Source organism: Mytilus trossulus, chromosome 8 (genome assembly GCF_036588685.1).
Source record: "Mytilus trossulus isolate FHL-02 chromosome 8, PNRI_Mtr1.1.1.hap1, whole genome shotgun sequence".
NCBI classification, from domain to species: Eukaryota; Metazoa; Mollusca; class Bivalvia; order Mytilida; family Mytilidae; genus Mytilus; species Mytilus trossulus.
The window spans coordinates 3,334,949-3,354,646 of NC_086380.1; the positions used below are offsets into that span (position 1 = coordinate 3,334,949).

At 31.3% G+C, this 19,698-nt stretch overlaps 1 protein-coding gene across 1 annotated transcript; it reads right to left on the reverse strand.

Annotated features, from left to right (window-relative positions):
- Window positions 1–3,875: 3,875 nt before the first annotated feature.
- Window positions 3,876–19,466, reverse strand: LOC134728128 (protein unc-119 homolog B-A-like). The gene is made up of 5 exons (XM_063592564.1): window positions 19,119–19,466; window positions 15,233–15,346; window positions 14,170–14,275; window positions 11,407–11,579; window positions 3,876–7,906 (listed from the first exon to the last, which is right to left on the reverse strand). Exons 1-5 carry the CDS (start codon window positions 19,279–19,281, stop codon window positions 7,794–7,796), a joined length of 669 nt encoding a protein of 222 aa, XP_063448634.1. The 5' UTR covers window positions 19,282–19,466; the 3' UTR covers window positions 3,876–7,793.
- Window positions 19,467–19,698: the final 232 nt, after the last annotated feature.

The window sequence follows — 19,698 nt, forward strand, 5'->3', positions numbered from 1 at the left end:
AACCTTACAAAAAGGTTTTGTGCATTGTTTACACAAGAGGATTACCTTTAAAAAGGACATAGTATACTTTATATATTGCCACAGTTGCATTCCGTTTAATGGTGTTTACTTAAATCATTCTTTGTATTATCCCTTTTGATAAGCTTCACTTCAAAAATATGTTTTAACAAAACGCATTTGACTAACAGTTCGAACAACTGATGTTCTTAAACTCTGCTGATGCCATTGATGATTGCCAAATAAATTGATCACAAGGTGTAACAAAATAAATCTCTATTATAATCTAATACCAAGTAGAAAGCAATAAACTTGCGGCAAAGATGGTAAACCACAACACGCGCGAAATATTTTAAAACATATTCGGATTTCGACAATTAATGTCTCTTCAGTGATGTTACGGATCGAAGTATTTTAAAAGCCTTTTAATTTAACTCAATTTACTTCAATTTAGGATAGACTCTTGAATTTTAAAGAGTCAAAATAGGATGGATGGATTATAGTATCCTTTATCTCTAGTTAGATGGGATAGATGCCTTCCACATAGTCATCAAATTTTGAATTATTTAGTGAAAGAACATCATCTATATAGCGGAAAGTAGAGTCAAAGGATATCGTTAACTTCTTATCTTTCTTCATAAGAAGTTCCTGCATGAGGTCAGCATCATAATAATAAAGAAATAAGTCGGAATTGGAATACCGCCCTCTGTTGAAAAACACGTCCTCCGAACGTAACAAATATGTTGTCAATCAAGAAAACAAGCATCTTGATAATATCATTTTCAGAGAATTTTTTGTTTGAATCAGAATGATCCTTTACAAGGTAGTATCTACCCCTCCCTAAGACAAGATACTTGTATCTATGTTGGCCATTCTTTTTCATTAGGAAAAGCAATACCAACTCTTTCAATTTGTCTTTTAGTTTGGAATGTGGAATACTTGTGTAAACAGTAGAAAAGTCAAATGTTTGAATACTATTACAAGATGAAAGAGAGTTATATTGATCTTTCGATTTTTTTAGTATCCACATTTGATTCACGATAATATTTAAGATAATGACCCAAACACCGCAAAATTACCTTAAAATTACCAATTCAGAGGCAGCAACCGAACAACCGGTCGACTGATTCATCTAAAAGCTTTCGGGCAGATAGATCCTGACTTGATAAATAATTTTATCATGTCAGATTTGCTCTAAATGCTTTGGTCTCAGAGTTATAAGCCAAAATCTACATTTTACCCCTATGTTCTATTTTTAGCCATGGACCCATGGCAGCCATCTTGGTTGGTTGGTCTGGTCACCATACACATTTTTTTAAATTAGATACCCAAGGATGGATGTGTCAAAGTTTGGATAAATTTGGCCCAATATTTTCAGAGGAGAAATTTTTTTAAAAAGTTAACGACGACGGACGACGGAGGCCGGACACAAAGTCATAAGAAAAGCTCACTTGGCCCTTTTGGCTAAAATTATGAACGGAGAGTCCCTAATCAAACGGCAAAATCAAAAGCCCAAACACATAAAACAAAAGCATGGAGAATAACTGTCATATTCCTGACTTGGTACAGGCATTTTCTTATGCCAAAAATTATGGATTAACCCTGTTCAAGCTATTGATTTGACTCCTTTGTATGATGTCGCACAAAACTACATTATATTAACAACGATGTGTACACAAAACAAACAGAAGTAACAGGTAACAATAATGTATGAATAGGTCCGGAAATGTACACTAAATGTGAGGATGAAGTTGGAATGTTGCTAAATAGTCGGAGGTAAATAATCAAAATCACAATCGTCTCGTTTGTCATAGATTCTGGTTTTGAGATGACCATGTATGTCAAATTCGAGGTTTTTAAGTATAGAAGAATTCTGTAGTTTCCCAAGCTTACACATTTTGCTAACATCTCACCCGGAAGTCCTAAAAAATATGGGAAATGAGCTGTATATGATAAACATCTCCCCAGGACCTGAATCAATATCGAAATTGTCGATAGTATAATTATTTTTTCATACGTCCTCTTCAACCTGTTCTTATTATCTAATGTGTACAGCAACTCAAACTTATTACTTTTGCACTTTAAAAAAACATATTTCACTTGTTCATATTTTTGCAAACTTATGCTCTATGCTTATTATTGATATTTTAATCTATTCTCTAAAAAAATTCGTTCACCATCAATTGCAGGTTTCAACAGATAATGTACATATTATGATGTTGACAGCTTGTGTATTTTTGCAGGCATGAACAAGGCATTTTTATATAATGGGCAAGTTTCCCAATATTTAAATCAAATAATAACATTACCACATTAAACAACAATTTAAAATGTTTTCTTTTTAGATTGCAGTATAAAGACAATAACAGTGCATTGACTCAAAATATTAAGGATATAAGGATTCTGCCCAAAACGGGAAAAGAGCTTGGCAGAGCCTCGCATTTTCCCATTTCTAAGCCTCATTCTAATATCGTTGATATGTCATGTCAATACACTATTATTGTCTAAATATCTGACTTATGAGTTTGAATGTTCCTCTTATTTTTCGTCCCTCTTGTATAATAAGCAGATGTGGTATGGTTGCTTATGAGAAAATCATCTCTACAAACACAACAGATTTCAGTAAATCTATAATCTATGGTTAATTGTGAAAAAATCATCCCTAAAAACAAAACAAATTTCAGTAAATTTTTAAAACATATTTGCGTTCGTAATTCTAAGCAGTGAGCCCAGTATTTTCTTTGGAGACCAGTTAAGCCTCATAATCCTCAGTTCTTTAAAGAGTTATTTTCATTTAATCTTTAGTGAACCAAGTTAGCATTTTGACAGCAGAGAGTTGTCTCATCAGCAATTAAACCAGATCATATTGTACATGTATGATTCAGACAATAAACAAGAATGTGTCCAAAGTACATGGATCGTGAAATTGGGTAAAATATCTAATATGGCATTAAAATTAGTAAAAATATACCATAGGGAACATGAGTACTAAGTTTCAAGTTGATTGAGCTTCAACTTCATCAAAAACTACCTTGACCAAAAAACTTTAACCTGAAACTCACACTTATATTTTCCATGTTCAGTGGACAATGAAATTTGGGTCAAAAGTTTAATTTGGAATTTTGAAATAAGAATGATCATATCATTAGGAACATGTGCCCCGAGTTTCAAGTTGATTGGACTTCAGCTTCATCAAAAACTACCTTGACCAAAAACTTTAACCTGAAGTGGGAGACGGACGAACGAACAGACCAAAAAACATAATGCCCCTCTACTATCGTAGGTGGGGCATAAAAAATGAAAATAGTCAAATACTGCGGATTTTAGTTGATTTTGTGGGTACAGGAGAACCAAGAATGAAAGTGTTCAACGAATTTTAAATTTCCCAACGGAATGTATGTAGACTTTGCCACAACAGCAAAACTAATATTCATGAATATGCAAGTTTTTGTCCAACCACGAAAATATATAAACCATGGTAGTAAGAAGTAAACTGAGGTGAAAGAGCAATAAAACACAACTTTTCAAAAAAATACTGGTGTTGTTAATAAGAGTAAAATAAGACTTTGAGGGTCTAGAATCTATGACGAGTTAATATAAGACTTTAACAATGCAGATAAACACAAAAACAGGATTGTGCCCTGCTCTCACTCTCTCTCTATCATTTTATATGTTCAGTGCAATGTCAAATTGGGGTCAAAACTCTAATTTGGCATTAAAATTAGTTAGATCATATCGTAGGTTCAAGTTTCAAATTGATTGGACATTAACTTCATCAAAAACTATTTTCACCAAAACCTTTTACTGATGCAGGACAGACAAAAGCTGAAAGGTAGGACCAACAATCATGACCCTTACTAGGATAAAACAAAGCAAGCTATGATTGTGACATATGTTTATTTTATACGAAGATATAGACAACGTAAAACAAGTCATTAAAGTATACCAAAATAGGTAGTAAGATTGTACATTAGCCTTAGAAAGCAAGCTCTCGTTTTTAATTGAATGAATTCTCATTCAATTGTACATTTGTGTACCTAAAAATATCACAACTACATTTATATATTACATTGAGGATCACTAGTGTAAAACCCCTTGTACCACAAATACTTTCAAACATGTTCACAATTAAAAAACAATTCTGTAAAACATGGTGCAGTAAGGAATGGGTATTGGTTCATAGCAAAAGACTATCACTTCAAAATAAAAATTGTGTATGTTTTATTTGTAATCATGGAATTGTAATTATAAATAATACTAAGGATATCATTTCTCAAGTTGAAACCAACCATAATTCTGTAAAAATCTTGTAAATCTTTAAAACAATCCATATTTGGATTTTCTTTGTACGAGTAAGTTTAAGCAGAAAATGACGAGCATATATTAACATCACAAAAATAACGAACTATTGGACGGAAAACATGTATCTTCTAAAATAAACTAATATCTGCATAATTGATATGCATGCCTAATATATAGTGAATTTACACATTATCTACAATTTACTGTAGTCTCCTTGTAATAAGCCTTTTTTCAAAAGATGTCCAGAAGTGTTTTCAACATAAAATCTGTGACTTTTTCTACAAACAATTTTATGTTCAAAAGCACTTGCTAGTCATGAACATTATAGTGTATCCTTTTTTTGTCATAAGATTTTTTGTGAATAGAGCCCCAGGTCTATAATTAATAAAAATATATTTTGTTCTTTTTCTTATTTTTGTCATCATAAGATTTTTTTGTGAATAGAGCCCAGGTCTATAATTAATAAAAATATATTTTGTCCTTTTTCTTGGAAGGAAAGTGCTAAAGGAATAAAAAAAAATCTTTCTCAGTTCACCTGTAAACACATACTTACTCCTAACTGTTCTTGAAATTTGTCTAATTGAAAGACTCTTAACTCAATATATATTTTAGTAATAAAAGGCAATAATCAATTGCATAGAGCTTATGTTCCATTGTCCATTTACCCTTTTTTTCTACATAAAACTATTTACTATTGAACTGTAATTAACTTATTTATAGAAAAAAAAACATCACTTAGAACTTGAAATTCTTCTGTCTACAGATTGTAAAATATAAATTGGTTTTTAGATCAACTGAAGTAAATAATATATAAACATGTAAAAGCTAATAACTTTTTCTGCCCTAAAATTCTAATTTAAACAGGCTCCCTAACTTAACGAACTTAACCAATTTTATTTTAGGCAACAATATGAAATTCAGTCAGTATACTCAGTAGTGAAACTTTATGTAGACTATTTACAATATTATGTATATTAATGTAAATATGATATGTGGAAATCAAATCTGGAATGTACATAAGAATAAATAGAATTGTGCAATGTTCAACAAAAATACAGGTCAAAAGATTACAATAAATAAATTCCTTAACAAAAACTAAATAATATGATAAAAAGTGAATATATATGAGACTCATGTGAAATCCAATAACAAATTAGTGTATATTCTGTACATTTTTAGGATAATTGAAGGTAGAGATAAAGAAATGACCATCACAATAACTGATTTATTATTATATTATACTTGGACTTGAAGGTAGAGTTAAAGAAGTTACCATTACCAATAATTGATTTATCACTATATAATACTTGGACTTTTTCAATTAACAGAGTAATAACACACAGGAGAAAATACAATTTAACTGCATTATAAAAAAAGAAAGAAGTTCAAAAATTTCATATGTGAATTATTTTTCACAAATAGTGTATGCAGTATTAAATCATCATACTATTAAAGACAAGAAAGCAAGAACAAAAGACTAGACCAAATTAAAAATTAGTCTAGATAAAACAAAAAACTATGCAAGCATATTTAAATATAATGCTTCATAAATACTATGAAAATAATAGCTTTTCTTAAATATCCATAAATATAGTCATATCTTAATAAATAAATCATAACTCTTTATGCCTTTCAAACAAATCAAGATTGTAATTAACAAAACAGAAAGTATAGGAAATGTAAAGTAAAGTTAAAACAATATAAGAAATCAATTTAATAATAGTAAGTATTGCACAATGTATTCAACACACACAATGATTCAAATATGTTTCAAACAAATTGAAGTACATTTTTTTAATTTGACATGAAAAAAATAAATATACAATGTATATATTGATCAAATGGGATGAACTGATTGCATTTACATAGAATTTCAAAATACCTTTATTAATTAATTATCACTGCTTGGGATGGTTGTACTTTTCACTCATATATTCCCCAATTCAGATTATTCGTTCTAATGTCAATATTTGGTATAAAGTCACTTTTTATATCTTCACGTTTTCATGGATGAGAATTATCTGTCGGTTTTTTTTTATTTCTTTTTATCAATGCCAAAGTGAAGTTTAAAGAAACAAAAAAATATTTTTCTCTTTAAATATATTGACCCTTCAGTGGTATTTGTAAACGTAAAAGACATACAAAATTTTCTAATATATACATCCTGGGACAGCTTTTGTAGGGGGAAAATGAGATAATACAACTGCTTTTAGTTCGTTTGTCAATTGCTTGGACCATATAAGAAGGGGCAGATTTCAGAATAAAGCGATTACAAAAAATCCATGGTATTTGCCAAAAAAATGTATTTCCTAATAAATCAAAGAAAACATTTGCCACAGTAAACCTGTTTATTTACAAGTTTAGAATTACACACAATATTCATTCAGCTTTACAATCATCCTGATGGAATGTTTATTATAACAATTATGCACCATATAATTGGGTTAGATCAGATAAAAACACTTATACAATGTGTCTTGACACACAAATATCAAAAATAACTTGGTGGCTTACTTTACATAGGCGGATTCAAGTGGGGGCCCCTCTTTTGTGGGAAAAATTTTGTTGATTATAAAGGGAATCATTGAAGCGTGACTGGAGCAGGCCCTCCTATGCCAGTCAATAGGCCCCTTCTTACAAAAAGTTCTGGATTCTTTTTAAGAATTTACCAACAAGGTAGGTTTATACTGACGGCTTTCTGTTATCCCCTCAAATATTTTTTTGTTTAGTATGTATTTGAAGATAGAGGTCGATAATGATAATAATATAACTAAATATCACTCACAAACACACAATTTTTACAATGAATCACTAACTTAATCATTATGTATGTCACCTGATGAAGTTTCAATATTTGGTCTGTGCACTTTTTCAATTGTTTGATAAAGAAAAAAAGAATACTCTAATATATGGAAGAAATGAATCCTCCATTTATAATTAGAAATGTATGGCATGGAAAAGCATTCAATAAAAACTCTAGGTTAAGACAAGCAGAAAAAATTATTAATAGGCAAATTTCAGAATTTTAAACTTAACGTTTATTGTTATCATTTTAAGCAGCAAGTATTAATTGTCAGTTATTATGCAGTACCAATTAGTAATATATCTACATGTCTAAATGTATATTTTAAAACTTTTAAAAATTCTATATTATATTAGGACTTTTTCAATTTTCCCTGAATAAAAAATCTACATACAATAAACAAGGCAACACAAAATGGCTACACACAGGTGGGACAATAATCAAGTTTTGTTGTGACTTTTATTCACATTCTCCGGTTTGTTGTTAAAAAGTCAGGATTTTCAGCCATGCTAAATAAAATCATGTAGCTGAAACAAATCAAGTCCATGTAATTCCCTTTTCATTGATATTATGTTTTTTATCACATGACTGATAAACAAAATGGCTGTTAACAGCTATTGACCAATGAAAATGTGTATGTGTAAGCCAGTAACCAGTGAGATCTGGTATCTGTAAAAGTCAGTCTTTTTGGCTATGCTCCACTGTTATATGCGTAATCAGCTTTGTTGTGCATGATCAACTTGTCTTCAACAAAGTAAAAACTGTCTGATCTTGTGTCAAATGGATGATCCATCATGTCTTGGACTAAAAATAGAATAAAATTAAATTAAATTATTTCTAAAATTGTATTCATCTTTTAACTTTTAATTTTTGGTTTATTCCTTTTATGTTATTATGCAAGAATATTTTTTTATTTATTTGATTGTATAGATCTAAATGTGAAGTTAAATTTATAACATTAATTGACCAGCAGGTATATGTATCTTGTGGAACAATGAGACTTTGATCATGAAAAGTAGGTTTCCTTAAAACAATATATCCTATTCAAAAATTTCCTTATTTTCCCAAAAATAGGGGTTTTTTTTTAAATATTGACATTATTTAAGCCTTTTTCAACTGATTTTTATAGTTCGTTCTTATGTTGTAATGTTGTACCTTTGTCCAAGGTTAGGGGTAGGGTTGGGATCCTGCTAACATGTTTAACCCCGTCATATTATTTATGTATGTGCCTGTCCCAAGTCAGGAGCCTGTAACTCAGTGGTTGTCGTTTGTTTATGTGTTACATATTTGTTTTTCTTTCATTTTTTTATATAAATATGGACCTTAGTTTTCTTGTTTAAATTGTTTTACATTGTCATATTGGGCCTTTTATAGCTGAAAGTGAAAGGTAACATCACAAAAATACTGAACTTAAGAGGAAAATCAATTCAGAAAGTCCATTATCACATGGCAAAATCAAATAACAAAAATTTGTAAGGGTTCCGCGGAACCCAGTGTCTCGCCTACTTTTGCTGTAAATCGCAGGCTCAACAAAAAATGAGGAAAAAATCAATAAAAAAATTCCTCTTGATACTATCTTTTGATTGTAAGAAGCTTCTGTCCAAGTTTGGTAAAAATCTAGGATAGTTAATGAATCTAATTAATGTTTGAAAACTTAAACTGCCGACTGTATGTAATGTTAACTGGAAGAAAATCTAAGTCCATTTAAAAGTAAAATACAGAAAAAATGGAGTTATCTTTTTACAATATTTACTTCTGGATACTATCTTATGGTCATAAATAAGCTTCTGTCCAAGTTTGGTACAAACCCAGGATAGTTTAAGAAAGTTATTAAAATTTTAAAAACTTTAACCACAGAGTGAATGTAATGTTTCCCCGCAGAAAAACTAAGTCCATTTAAAAGTTAAATACGGAAAAAATGGATTATTTTTTTACAAAATTTACTTCTGGATACTATCTTATGATCATAAACAAGCTTCTGTCAAAATTTGGTTCAGACCAAGGATAGTTTAAGAAAGTTATTAAAATTCTAAAAACTTTAACCACAGAGTGAATGTAATGTTTCTCCACATAAAAAACTAAGTCCATTTATAAGTAAAATACGGAAAAAATGGAATTTTATTTTTACAAAATTTACTTCTGGATACTATCTAATGATCATAAACAAGCTTCTGTCCAAGTTTGGTAGAAATCCAGTATAGTTTAAGAAAGTTATTAAAATTTCAAAAACTTTAACCACAGAGTGAATATTTGTGGACGCCGCCGACGACGACGCCGACGGAAAGTAGGATCGCTTAGTCTCGCTTTTTTGACTAAAGTCGAAGGCTCGACAAAAAGCATCAAAAAACAAATGGACAAGAACTGTCATTTTCTTGACTTGGTACAGGCATTTTCAAATGTTGAAAATGGTGATTTTCAAATGTTGAAAATGGTGGATTAAACCTGGTTTCATAGCGCTAACCCTCTCACTAACTGACTTGCAGTATGGGCTTTGCTCATTGTTGAAGGCCGTACAGTGACCTATAGTTGCTAATGTCTGTATCATGTTGGTCTCTTGTGGACAGTTGTTTCATTGGCAATAATACCACATCTTCTTTTTTATAATTACAAGTACTGATCATAGATGTGCTAATTTAACTCTCATACAAAAAACATACATTGAAATTACAGACAAGAGGCTCTCAAGAGCCTGAATCGCTCACCTTAATTTTTTTGGTTAAATCTCTCATCAATGATTATTTGGCTTTTCAATTTATTTAAATGTTCTTTGAATCCTCCTATTTTCTTCAAAAGCAAAAAAAAAAACATTTTCTCCTATGTTCTATTTAGCCATAGGAGCTATGTTTCTTGACATAGAAGGAAATAAAATATAAAATTTATACTAGATACTCTGAAACTCATTTAGCCTAAGTTTGGCTGTAATTGATACAGCAGTTTCACAGGAGAAGATTTTCTAAAGTAAGTCAACATGATGAACAAATTGTAAAAAAAGTCTTTGAAGGGCAATAACTCCTTAGGGGGTCAATTGACAATTTTGTTAAAATTGACTTATTTGTAGATCTTACTTTGCTTAACATTTTTGCAATTAACAGTTTATCTGTATCTATAATAATATTCAAGATAATAACCAAAAAATGCAAAATTTCTTTAAAATCATCAATTCAGGGGCATTATACCTGAAAAACCAGTTACCCTTTTTGGCTGAAAATTTCAGGACAGGTAGACCTTGACCTAATAAATACTTTAACTTCTTTTCTTATTTGCTCTAAATGCTGGAGTTTTTGAGATATAAGCCAAAAACTGCATTTTACCCTGTGTTCTATTTTTAGCCATGACGGCCATGTTTTTTGACGAAATAGAAAATAAAACACAGACTTTATTTCATACACCCTACTGATCATTCAGTTGAAGTTTGGTTGAATTTGGTTGAGTAGTTTTAGAGGAGATGTTTTAAAGTTAGCAAATATGATGAACAAATTGTGAAAAATTGTCATTAAAGGACAATAACCCCTTAAGGGGTAAATTGACAATTTTGGTCATATTAACTTATTTGTAGATCTCACTTTGCTGATCATTTGTGCGGTTTACAGTTTATCTTGATCTATAATTATATTCAAGATAATGACCAAAAACTGCAAAATTTCCTTAAAATTACCAATAACAATGGGTTGTTTGATTCATTTGAAAATTTCAAGGCTGATAGATCTTGACCTATTGAACATTTTTTCTCAACGTCAGATTTGCTCTAAATGCTTTCGTTTTTGAGATATAAGCCAAAAACTGCATTTGACCCCTATGTTCAATTTTTAGCAATGGCGACCATGTTTGTTGATAGATCAAAACTTCGGATACAATTTATAAACTAAATACCCTAAGGAACATTCAGTTAAAGTTTGGAAGTATTTGGCCTAGTTGTTTCAGATGAGAAGATTCTTGAAATAGTTTAGGACGACAGACGACGGACGCCAACTGATGGCATAAGCTCACTTGGCCCTTTGGGCTAGGTGAGCTAAAAAAGCAACAGGTGTAAAAATCTTGGTTTACAATAACTGCTGTTAAATTTGATAAGATCAGGCCAAGACTAATATCAAACCAGGTCCCTAAATAGCAAGTGCCTTGTATCCTAGGGTGATTTGAAGCATACAGGTGCAATATTTTCTCGGTGTGTTGAAGACCCATTGGAGGCCTTTGGCTGTTTTCTTATCTTTGGTCTTTTTTTCTCTTTGACACATTCCCCATCCCATTTTAAGTTTTACTTATATATAAAACCATTGACAGCAACTGTCTTTGGGAACCTGACTTACTTTCTTCTGTGGTTAATGTTGGAAATTCATATATATGTTCCACTGTATTCCTACTGTGTGGGATACAAAACCCAAACTCAAAATCAAAACTTTTCAACAGTTTTTCTTTAAAGAAATGTCTCTCTATCATTCTAAACTTGCTGACTGGTTTATCTCCAACTACAAACTCTACCCTAAAATAAAACATGTAAAACAACCATTATTTATCAAATACTGTAAACCAACTTATTTCAAGTATACAATGTATGTACATGTAACTTCGTGTTTAGCCTATTTCGCTGCATTTTAATTTAGCGATTCACAAATTTACTGGATGTAGTTAAGGCTGTTCGCTTTTCATGTTTTGGATTTTTTGTCACGTTTTTTTTATATCCTCTGGTTTTATCCATTTAAATGCCTTTTTTCTTTTTCATGTATAATTATAAGCCATTTGTTAAAGTCTTAAAAAAATCTTATTTATGTTTTAATAGTTTTTGATGTTTTAACTTGTCAATGAAAAAGCTAGGAAAAATCAAGAGGGAACATTTTCCTGCCAAAATTTCAATGGTTATATCTCAAAAACAAGCACACTGACCTCTATATTTGTTTGGCTTCCTTAATTAATCCCCTATCAATATACATATATACTAGTGTTATGAAAAGCTATTTATTTTGAAACTGAGTAGCAAACTTCCTCAAGTAAGGAAATATCCAAGTTTTGCACATTTGCAAACTAGTTGGTTTACAGTACATGAAATACAACATTTTTACCATGTCTACTGAAACCATCTTTGTTAAACAATCATTAGTTATATAATAGTCTGTGACTCTCCCATGCCACTCTTGTAAGAAGGAGGTATAATAAGACCTTGTAATGTGACTCTCTCATGTCACCCTTGTAAGAAGGAGGTATAATAAGACCTTGTAATGTGACTCTCTCATGTCACCCTTGTAAGAAGGAGGTATAATAAGACCTTGTAATGTGACTCTCTCATGTCACTCTTGTAAGAAGGAGGTATAATAAGACCTTGTAATGTGACTCTCTCATGTCACCCTTGTAAGAAGGAGGTATAATAAGACCTTGTAATGTGACTCTCTCATGTCACCCTTGTAAGAAGGAGGTATAATAAGACCTTGTAATGTGACTCTCTCATGTCACCCTTGTAAGAAGGAGGTATAATAAGACCTTGTAATGTGACTCTCCCATGTCACTCTTGTAAGAAGGAGGTATAATAAGACCTTGTAATGTGACTCTCCCATGTCACTCTTGTAAGAAGGAGGTATAATAAGACCTTGTAATGTGACTCTCCCATGTCACTCTTGTAAGAAGGAGGTATAATAAGACCTTGTAATGTGACTCTCCCATGTCACCCTTGTAAGAAGGAGGTATAATAAGACCTTGTAATGTGACTCTCTCATGTCACTCTTGTAAGAAGGAGGTATAATAAGACCTTGTAATGTGACTCTCTCATGTCACCCTTGTAAGAAGGAGGTATAATAAGACCTTGTAATGTGACTCTCCCATGTCACTCTTGTAAGAAGGAGGTATAATAAGACCTTGTAATGTGACTCTCCCATGTCACCCTTGTAAGAAGGAGGTATAATAAGACCTTGTAATGTGACTCTCCCATGTCACTCTTGTAAGAAGGAGGTATAATAAGACCTTGTAATGTGACTCTCCCATGTCACCCTTGTAAGAAGGAGGTATAATAAGACCTTGTAATGTGACTCTCTCATGTCACTCTTGTAAGAAGGAGGTATAATAAGACCTTGTAATGTGACTCTCTCATGTCACCCTTGTAAGAAGGAGGTATAATAAGACCTTGTAATGTGACTCTCCCATGTCACTCTTGTAAGAAGGAGGTATAATAAGACCTTGTAATGTGACTCTCCCATGTCACTCTTGTAAGAAGGAGGTATAATAAGACCTTGTAATGTGACTCTCCCATGTCACTCTTGTAAGAAGGAGGTATAATAAGACCTTGTAATGTGACTCTCCCATGTCACCCTTGTAAGAAGGAGGTATAATAAGACCTTGTAATGTGACTCTCCCATGTCACTCTTGTAAGAAGGAGGTATAATAAGACCTTGTAATGTGACTCTCCCATGTCACTCTTGTAAGAAGGAGGTATAATAAGACCTTGTAATGTGACTCTCCCATGCCACTCTTGTAAGAAGGAGGTATAATAAGACCTTGTAATGTGACTCTCCGATGCCACTCTTGTAAGAAGGAGGTCTAAAAAGAACCATTATCAAGCCCTTGAAATTACATAAATAATCAAAACTAATTACATTTATTTAAGCCTCTCAAAACCAAAAATGTTATGTTTGTTTGGTTATTATTCCATTTTTCATTAAAAAAAAACCATGCTTTTCCTGTTCATGCTGTTCTGACATACATTGTTTGTTCCTGTTTATTATTTTTTATTAGTTCTATAATTAAGGTTAAAAGTAGTATGGTTAGATCTTGGCAAAGTTCCTCTGTGTTTCCACAGTCTGGAATGTTTGTCTTCAATCTTTTCTTTTGTCAATCAGAAAATCTGGTTTTAATGGAAGATCTGTGATACATCAGTGTCTTTTAAACTACATGTAATTACTTTTTTTCCAAACTTGTAGCAATTGAGAGCTTGTCATGTTGTATATAAAAAAAACTCTAGCATCTAAAAAATATCTCAAACCAACTGTTGTTATGGTACAAAATGTATGTTCAAATATAATATTTTTTATTTATTCCTTTTTCTGTTTTACAAATTTTGTACACTTAAGGAATGCCTATATACATACGTAGCTCCTACTGTTTTTAATCTCAAAAACTGTGGTGTGAACTGGTACCGTACAAATCTTCCTGCATTGGGATCAATCTCATCTGGATCAACATCTTCATCCTCTTCTGTTAAAATAATGAAACATAATTAGTATTCCCTAAAGTCAAAAGTAGTGGATATAATTCTAAATGTACTGATCATATTAGTGTGCAATATTAAATATAATGACAAGAATAAAAGTCCAAATGACAAGAATACAGGTTTGTTCTAGTGATAACCAACTGCTTGTACTATATCAGTCAGGATTGGCAAGATCCTGGATTTTATCAGTATTATGCAGCCCAGTGGGTAATACATGTACCTGTGAATTCTAAGTTTTACTTGGTTATACGAAATATTGTGTGTCTCATTGGCAATCACATCACATCTCCTTTTTTTTATCTAGGGTATCCAAAAATTAGCAAAATTGAACTATTTTCTCTCTGTAAAGAACTTATGAAGAAAAGGATGATTTTTTTAATTTTTAATCATCTGGAAATGTCTACCTTAATATCTTTTTTTGCTTATTGGTATAAAGCCTATACAATAATTCTATGGAACTACAGAATTTCTTAATCATTTTGTGTACAGAATGAAATTGCCCTGTATAATGTAGTGGCATTTCCAGTTGTATTTCCTAGCCTGGAAAAACCTGGGTTTTTTCCACCGTGGTATTTACTACTGTTAATTCAGAAATTATTGCGAGGTTTTATTATTGCAAAAGTGCGACTGAGTTGTAAATGCAATAATTAACCTTTAACTCACATTTTGAAATATTTTATATGAATAAAACAGGATTTTTCTCAAAATCGTAAAAATTTGAATTGCATTTAAGTCTAAAATGACAAAATCGCAATAATAAATGCACGCAATAATTTCTTAATTTACAGTATGTCAACTCTGCTATCAATAAGATTTATCAGTAATGTTCCTTTGGAATTTCATTTTATAATCTACAAAGTTTGTTTTTTTTAATTTTAAATAAAGGGCACCTATAAAATATAATGACAACAATTAACAATACATTCTACCCAAGTGTTTACCTGCAGGAGGAGGTTTGGCAACCTCAAATATCACTGACCCAGAATCCATATCTCTTAACTTAAACCTTGTAAAGTCTATTCCATAAATGTTGGCCTCAGGAGGGCACAAATAATCTAAAAAGAAAAAGTAGCAAATTTAAATTCAAGCTCAAATGGAATACTTTGATCTCAGTATTCATAACCAGCATTGTCAACAACTTCAAAGATAGTATGTACTGCCTACATGTACTTATTTGTTTTAAGATCTTTTTCCTTTCAAAACTTTTTCTTGTGTTTGTCAAATTTCTATGTTAGTTGAGGATGTTTCAAACAATTTCAAGGTTTGTCTGTTATCTATTACATGTACATTGTTCAAAATGACTTAGGCCATGGAAAAATAATTGATGGTTTTCCCTAACCTGACCGGGTCATTTTTTAACCGCCGAGTCAAATTTTATTGCAAAAAAAAAAAAAAAATTTTTTTAGAGACAACTTAAAGTGTTGAAAATATGCAAGTTTATAGTTCCACTATACAATACAATACAATATTTTTTTATTTTCCAAATTAAAGGGCCCATTAAGAGCATAACATTAATTACAACATGACATAAACATTACAGAGTGATTAAAGAAACATAAAATAATAATTCAAATGCATGAAGAAAGGATCAGTGGTCAAGGGGAGATAATTTTGATATATTTTAGAGTATTTTACTAATTTTCTGATTTTCTTAGTTGCAAGCCTTTATCAAGGTATGCACATAAAATAGATAAAAATCTGCTATCTTCATTAATCATGATCCATGAAAAAAGATCATTTCTATTTAAACTATCTAAACTGGGGTATTTTTTGATATAATCAGTGATATCTCTTCTGAGGTTATTGTAAATAGGGCATTCCAGAAGAAAGTGCATTTCATTTTCAATACAATTTGAATTACAATATAAACATATCCTCTCATGTCGAGGTAATATTTCATATTTACCACATACATTGGTAATTCGTTCATGTCTGCCAGTTTCTATTCTTAAACAGTGATTGCTAAGTCTGTATTTTGTTAACAAATGTTTTTGTGGGTGCTTTAAATCTAAATAATTTTCATAGTCAAATGACCTTTTGAATGAAAAATAAGTGTCCAATTTGCCTTGATTCTGTAAATAAAAATCTCGCATTTTCTCCCAATCATTTTGAAAATTTAATTTGAGCTGTTTTTTCAATAAGTTTTTAAATTTATTTTTTTCTAAATTTTTACATATATTTAGGTCAATACCCAATTTTTCACTGTAGAAAATGATATTAGAGAGCCATGAATTATTGGAGCTAGTTTGACCTTTACTTTCTTTCTTTTTTAACTCAGCATAAGCATTTTTCAATAAATCAGATGGAGAATTCTCTAGTCTATGCCAATACATAAACATATGTGTTAGCAAATTTATATAAAGAGGATATCTACCCAATTCAGACAGGACTGCTACATTTGTGCACATCTTTGTAACACCAATGATATACTTACAAAATTTAAAATTTAGCTTCTCAAACTCCCAATCTTTAAATATGTCATAAAGGGACAAATTTTTCCTTTTAGGAGTAATGTTAATAACACCCCAATTTTCACAACCATAAGTTACAATTGGCTGTATACAGTGATCAAATAAATGCAAAAGAGTTTTAATAGGAGGATTAGATGATTTCAAATCTTTATAAAGTTTAAAACTGGCCTTTTGACCTTTTTGGAATAATTGTTTCCTGGCTTCATTAAAGTTTCCAGTATTTTGGATGACTATGCCAAGATATTTGTATTGTTTAACACATTCAATAGCATTATTTCCTACATTGAAATTTTCATTAAGGAGTCTACCACTCCTATTGAATATTATAATCTTGGTTTTCTTCACATTTATTTCCATACACCAATCTTTGCAGAATGTGCACAAAGTATCAAGTCTCTTCTGAAGCCCTTCTTTTGAGTCAGATATTAATACAAGATCATCAGCATAAAGTAGACATGGTATCTTTTCATCATTTAAATTGACATCATCATAATTGTTAGATAATATATCTGGCAAATCATTAATAAACAGTTTAAACAATGTGGGACTCAAAACGTCACCTTGTCGTACACCAACATTATATCTAAAAAAAATCAGTTATTTTGTCTTCTACTTTAACACACACTTTGTCATTACTATACATAGATTTCAAAATGTTATAAAAAATACCATTATTAGTATGTTGTAATAATTTGTATAATATACCAATATGAATAACCTTGTCAAAGGCCTTGCGAAAATCTACAAAGCATACATACAATTTACCTTTGCCTCTTTTAACATATTTTTCTATGAGACATTTTAGTACAAAAATGTGATCCGAAGTGCGAGCTTTCTTAGAAAAACCAATTTGAGTTTTATTTATGATATTATTATCAGATAAAAATTTATCAAGTCTGTTATACAGAATGGTATTGAAAAGTTTGCCAAGACTATTATTGATGGCAATACCTCTGTAATTTTCAGGGTTCTGTGGGTTATCAGATTTGAATATAGGAGTAATGTAGCTCTCGGACCATTTACTGGGATAAATGCCAGATAGAAGAATGGCATTAAAAAGTTTTAATAAGCAATCTTGCATATAACTCTGTGAAACTTTTAACATTTCATTTGTAATAGTGTCTAGACCTGGACTTTTTCCAGATTTTAATTGCCTCAGGGCTTTTTGGAGTTCACCAGGGGTGATTTTAAAGTCAATCTCACTGAATCCAAAGTTTTTCTTTTCTAATAGTTCAAGTTTACTCTTTATCTCTTTTAACTTGGACTTTATATATTCATTTTCAGGAATTGATGACAAGTCAGAGAAATATTTATACCAAATGTCACCATCTATGTTGTTTTTAGTCTCTGAATTATTTTCAAGACGGAGTTGATTGACAAGGTTCCAATAATCTTTGGGATTTTCTGATTCTAGATTGCTTAAACGGTCCAAAATATTTTCTCTAAATTCTCTTTTCTTTTTCCTCCTTAGTTTGGCAAATTGTTTATTAAGTTTAAAAAAAGTGCCAGAAACAAAACATATAGATATAAAATTATGCATGGTACCGTAACAAAAAAAAAAACTGCCTGCCGGGTCTTTAAAATTTTCCCATGTTAGGGGAAACCAACAATCAATTTTCCATGGCCTTACAAAAAAAAATTGGTCTTGTGTCTTTTTGTGCATTTTACTGTATCTTTGGACATGTAAGGTAGGCATGCTTACATAATTTATATATTGAAATGAACAAGACAGAAAAACATACAACAGAATTCGCTAACACTGTCGGTCCTGACCACCAAATGAGACTTCTACCAGTATTTTGAAATCGGGTGGTGGTCCCGATGACAGAGTAAAAACAGCTGTTGCAGTGCCACATTGGTGGTGGTCCCGATGACAGAGTAAAAACAGCTGTTGCAATGCCACATTGGTGCTGACATTGTTACTCTGTGTAACCATTTTTGTTAAATTAAACAGTTTGCACATTAGTCATGACACTTGACCTGTTGGACCTTCCTTAAATCTACATTGTATCACTGCCTTTTCGTGTTATATATGTACATTTTTTTAATCAACTCAATCATTCTAATCATGTAAAGTTTAGTATGTTAAGCTAAACTGTTATTATTCTGCCCTATTATGGACATTGGCCAAGTGTGTGATTATATAGTTAATAAAATTATTTGTATTTGTTGCAATTTTGGGGTTTTTACTTTTCACAGTCTTGCTTAAATCAATGATCATTTTATGTTTGAAAGTTAGAGACAACAAATTTCTAGTAGATTAACAGAAAAAAACAACATCAAAACCAGACATGGTCACCGATTTATGGTGACTCATTATTTCATATTCGTTTCGTATTTAATTCGATAAACTCACTGTCTGTAATTTTAGTTAGACCAAGAACATCATCTGGAGAAACTGAATTTTTCTTAAGCAACTCATCTTCTGAAATATGTTCCAACAGTTGACCTTTGTCTTTAGTTTTGGCTTGACGCGACAAAAATCCTCCGCCTTTCTTTTTGCCTGTTGTTGCACTCATAATGTTATTCGTGGATAAATTCTTATATAATTTATAACTGTTCAGTTATAACATGGTAAATTTTGTTAATTCAGGGTAGTTTTGTGCATCTGTCATGTAAACAATGAGAGTTTTAGGTAGAAAGCGTCGTATCTCCAATTATGCTGAATGGCGGCGATGGCAACGAGAATTGTGGGAAGCACCTAACATATCCGGTATCAGATCTTGTGATCTTACTAAAACCCTTACACATATCCGTATCGAAATGATATAAGATTTAACCTCGGAATTTTCTAATATGTTCCTGATTTTACTAATTCCTTATTCATAATATTATTGGAAATAGTTCTACATGGCACCTAATGAATCATGTCTTTTTTTTCTAAATTTTGTGGAAGGACTTTTCACTACACACTATTGGAAATGCCCCTCCCCCCT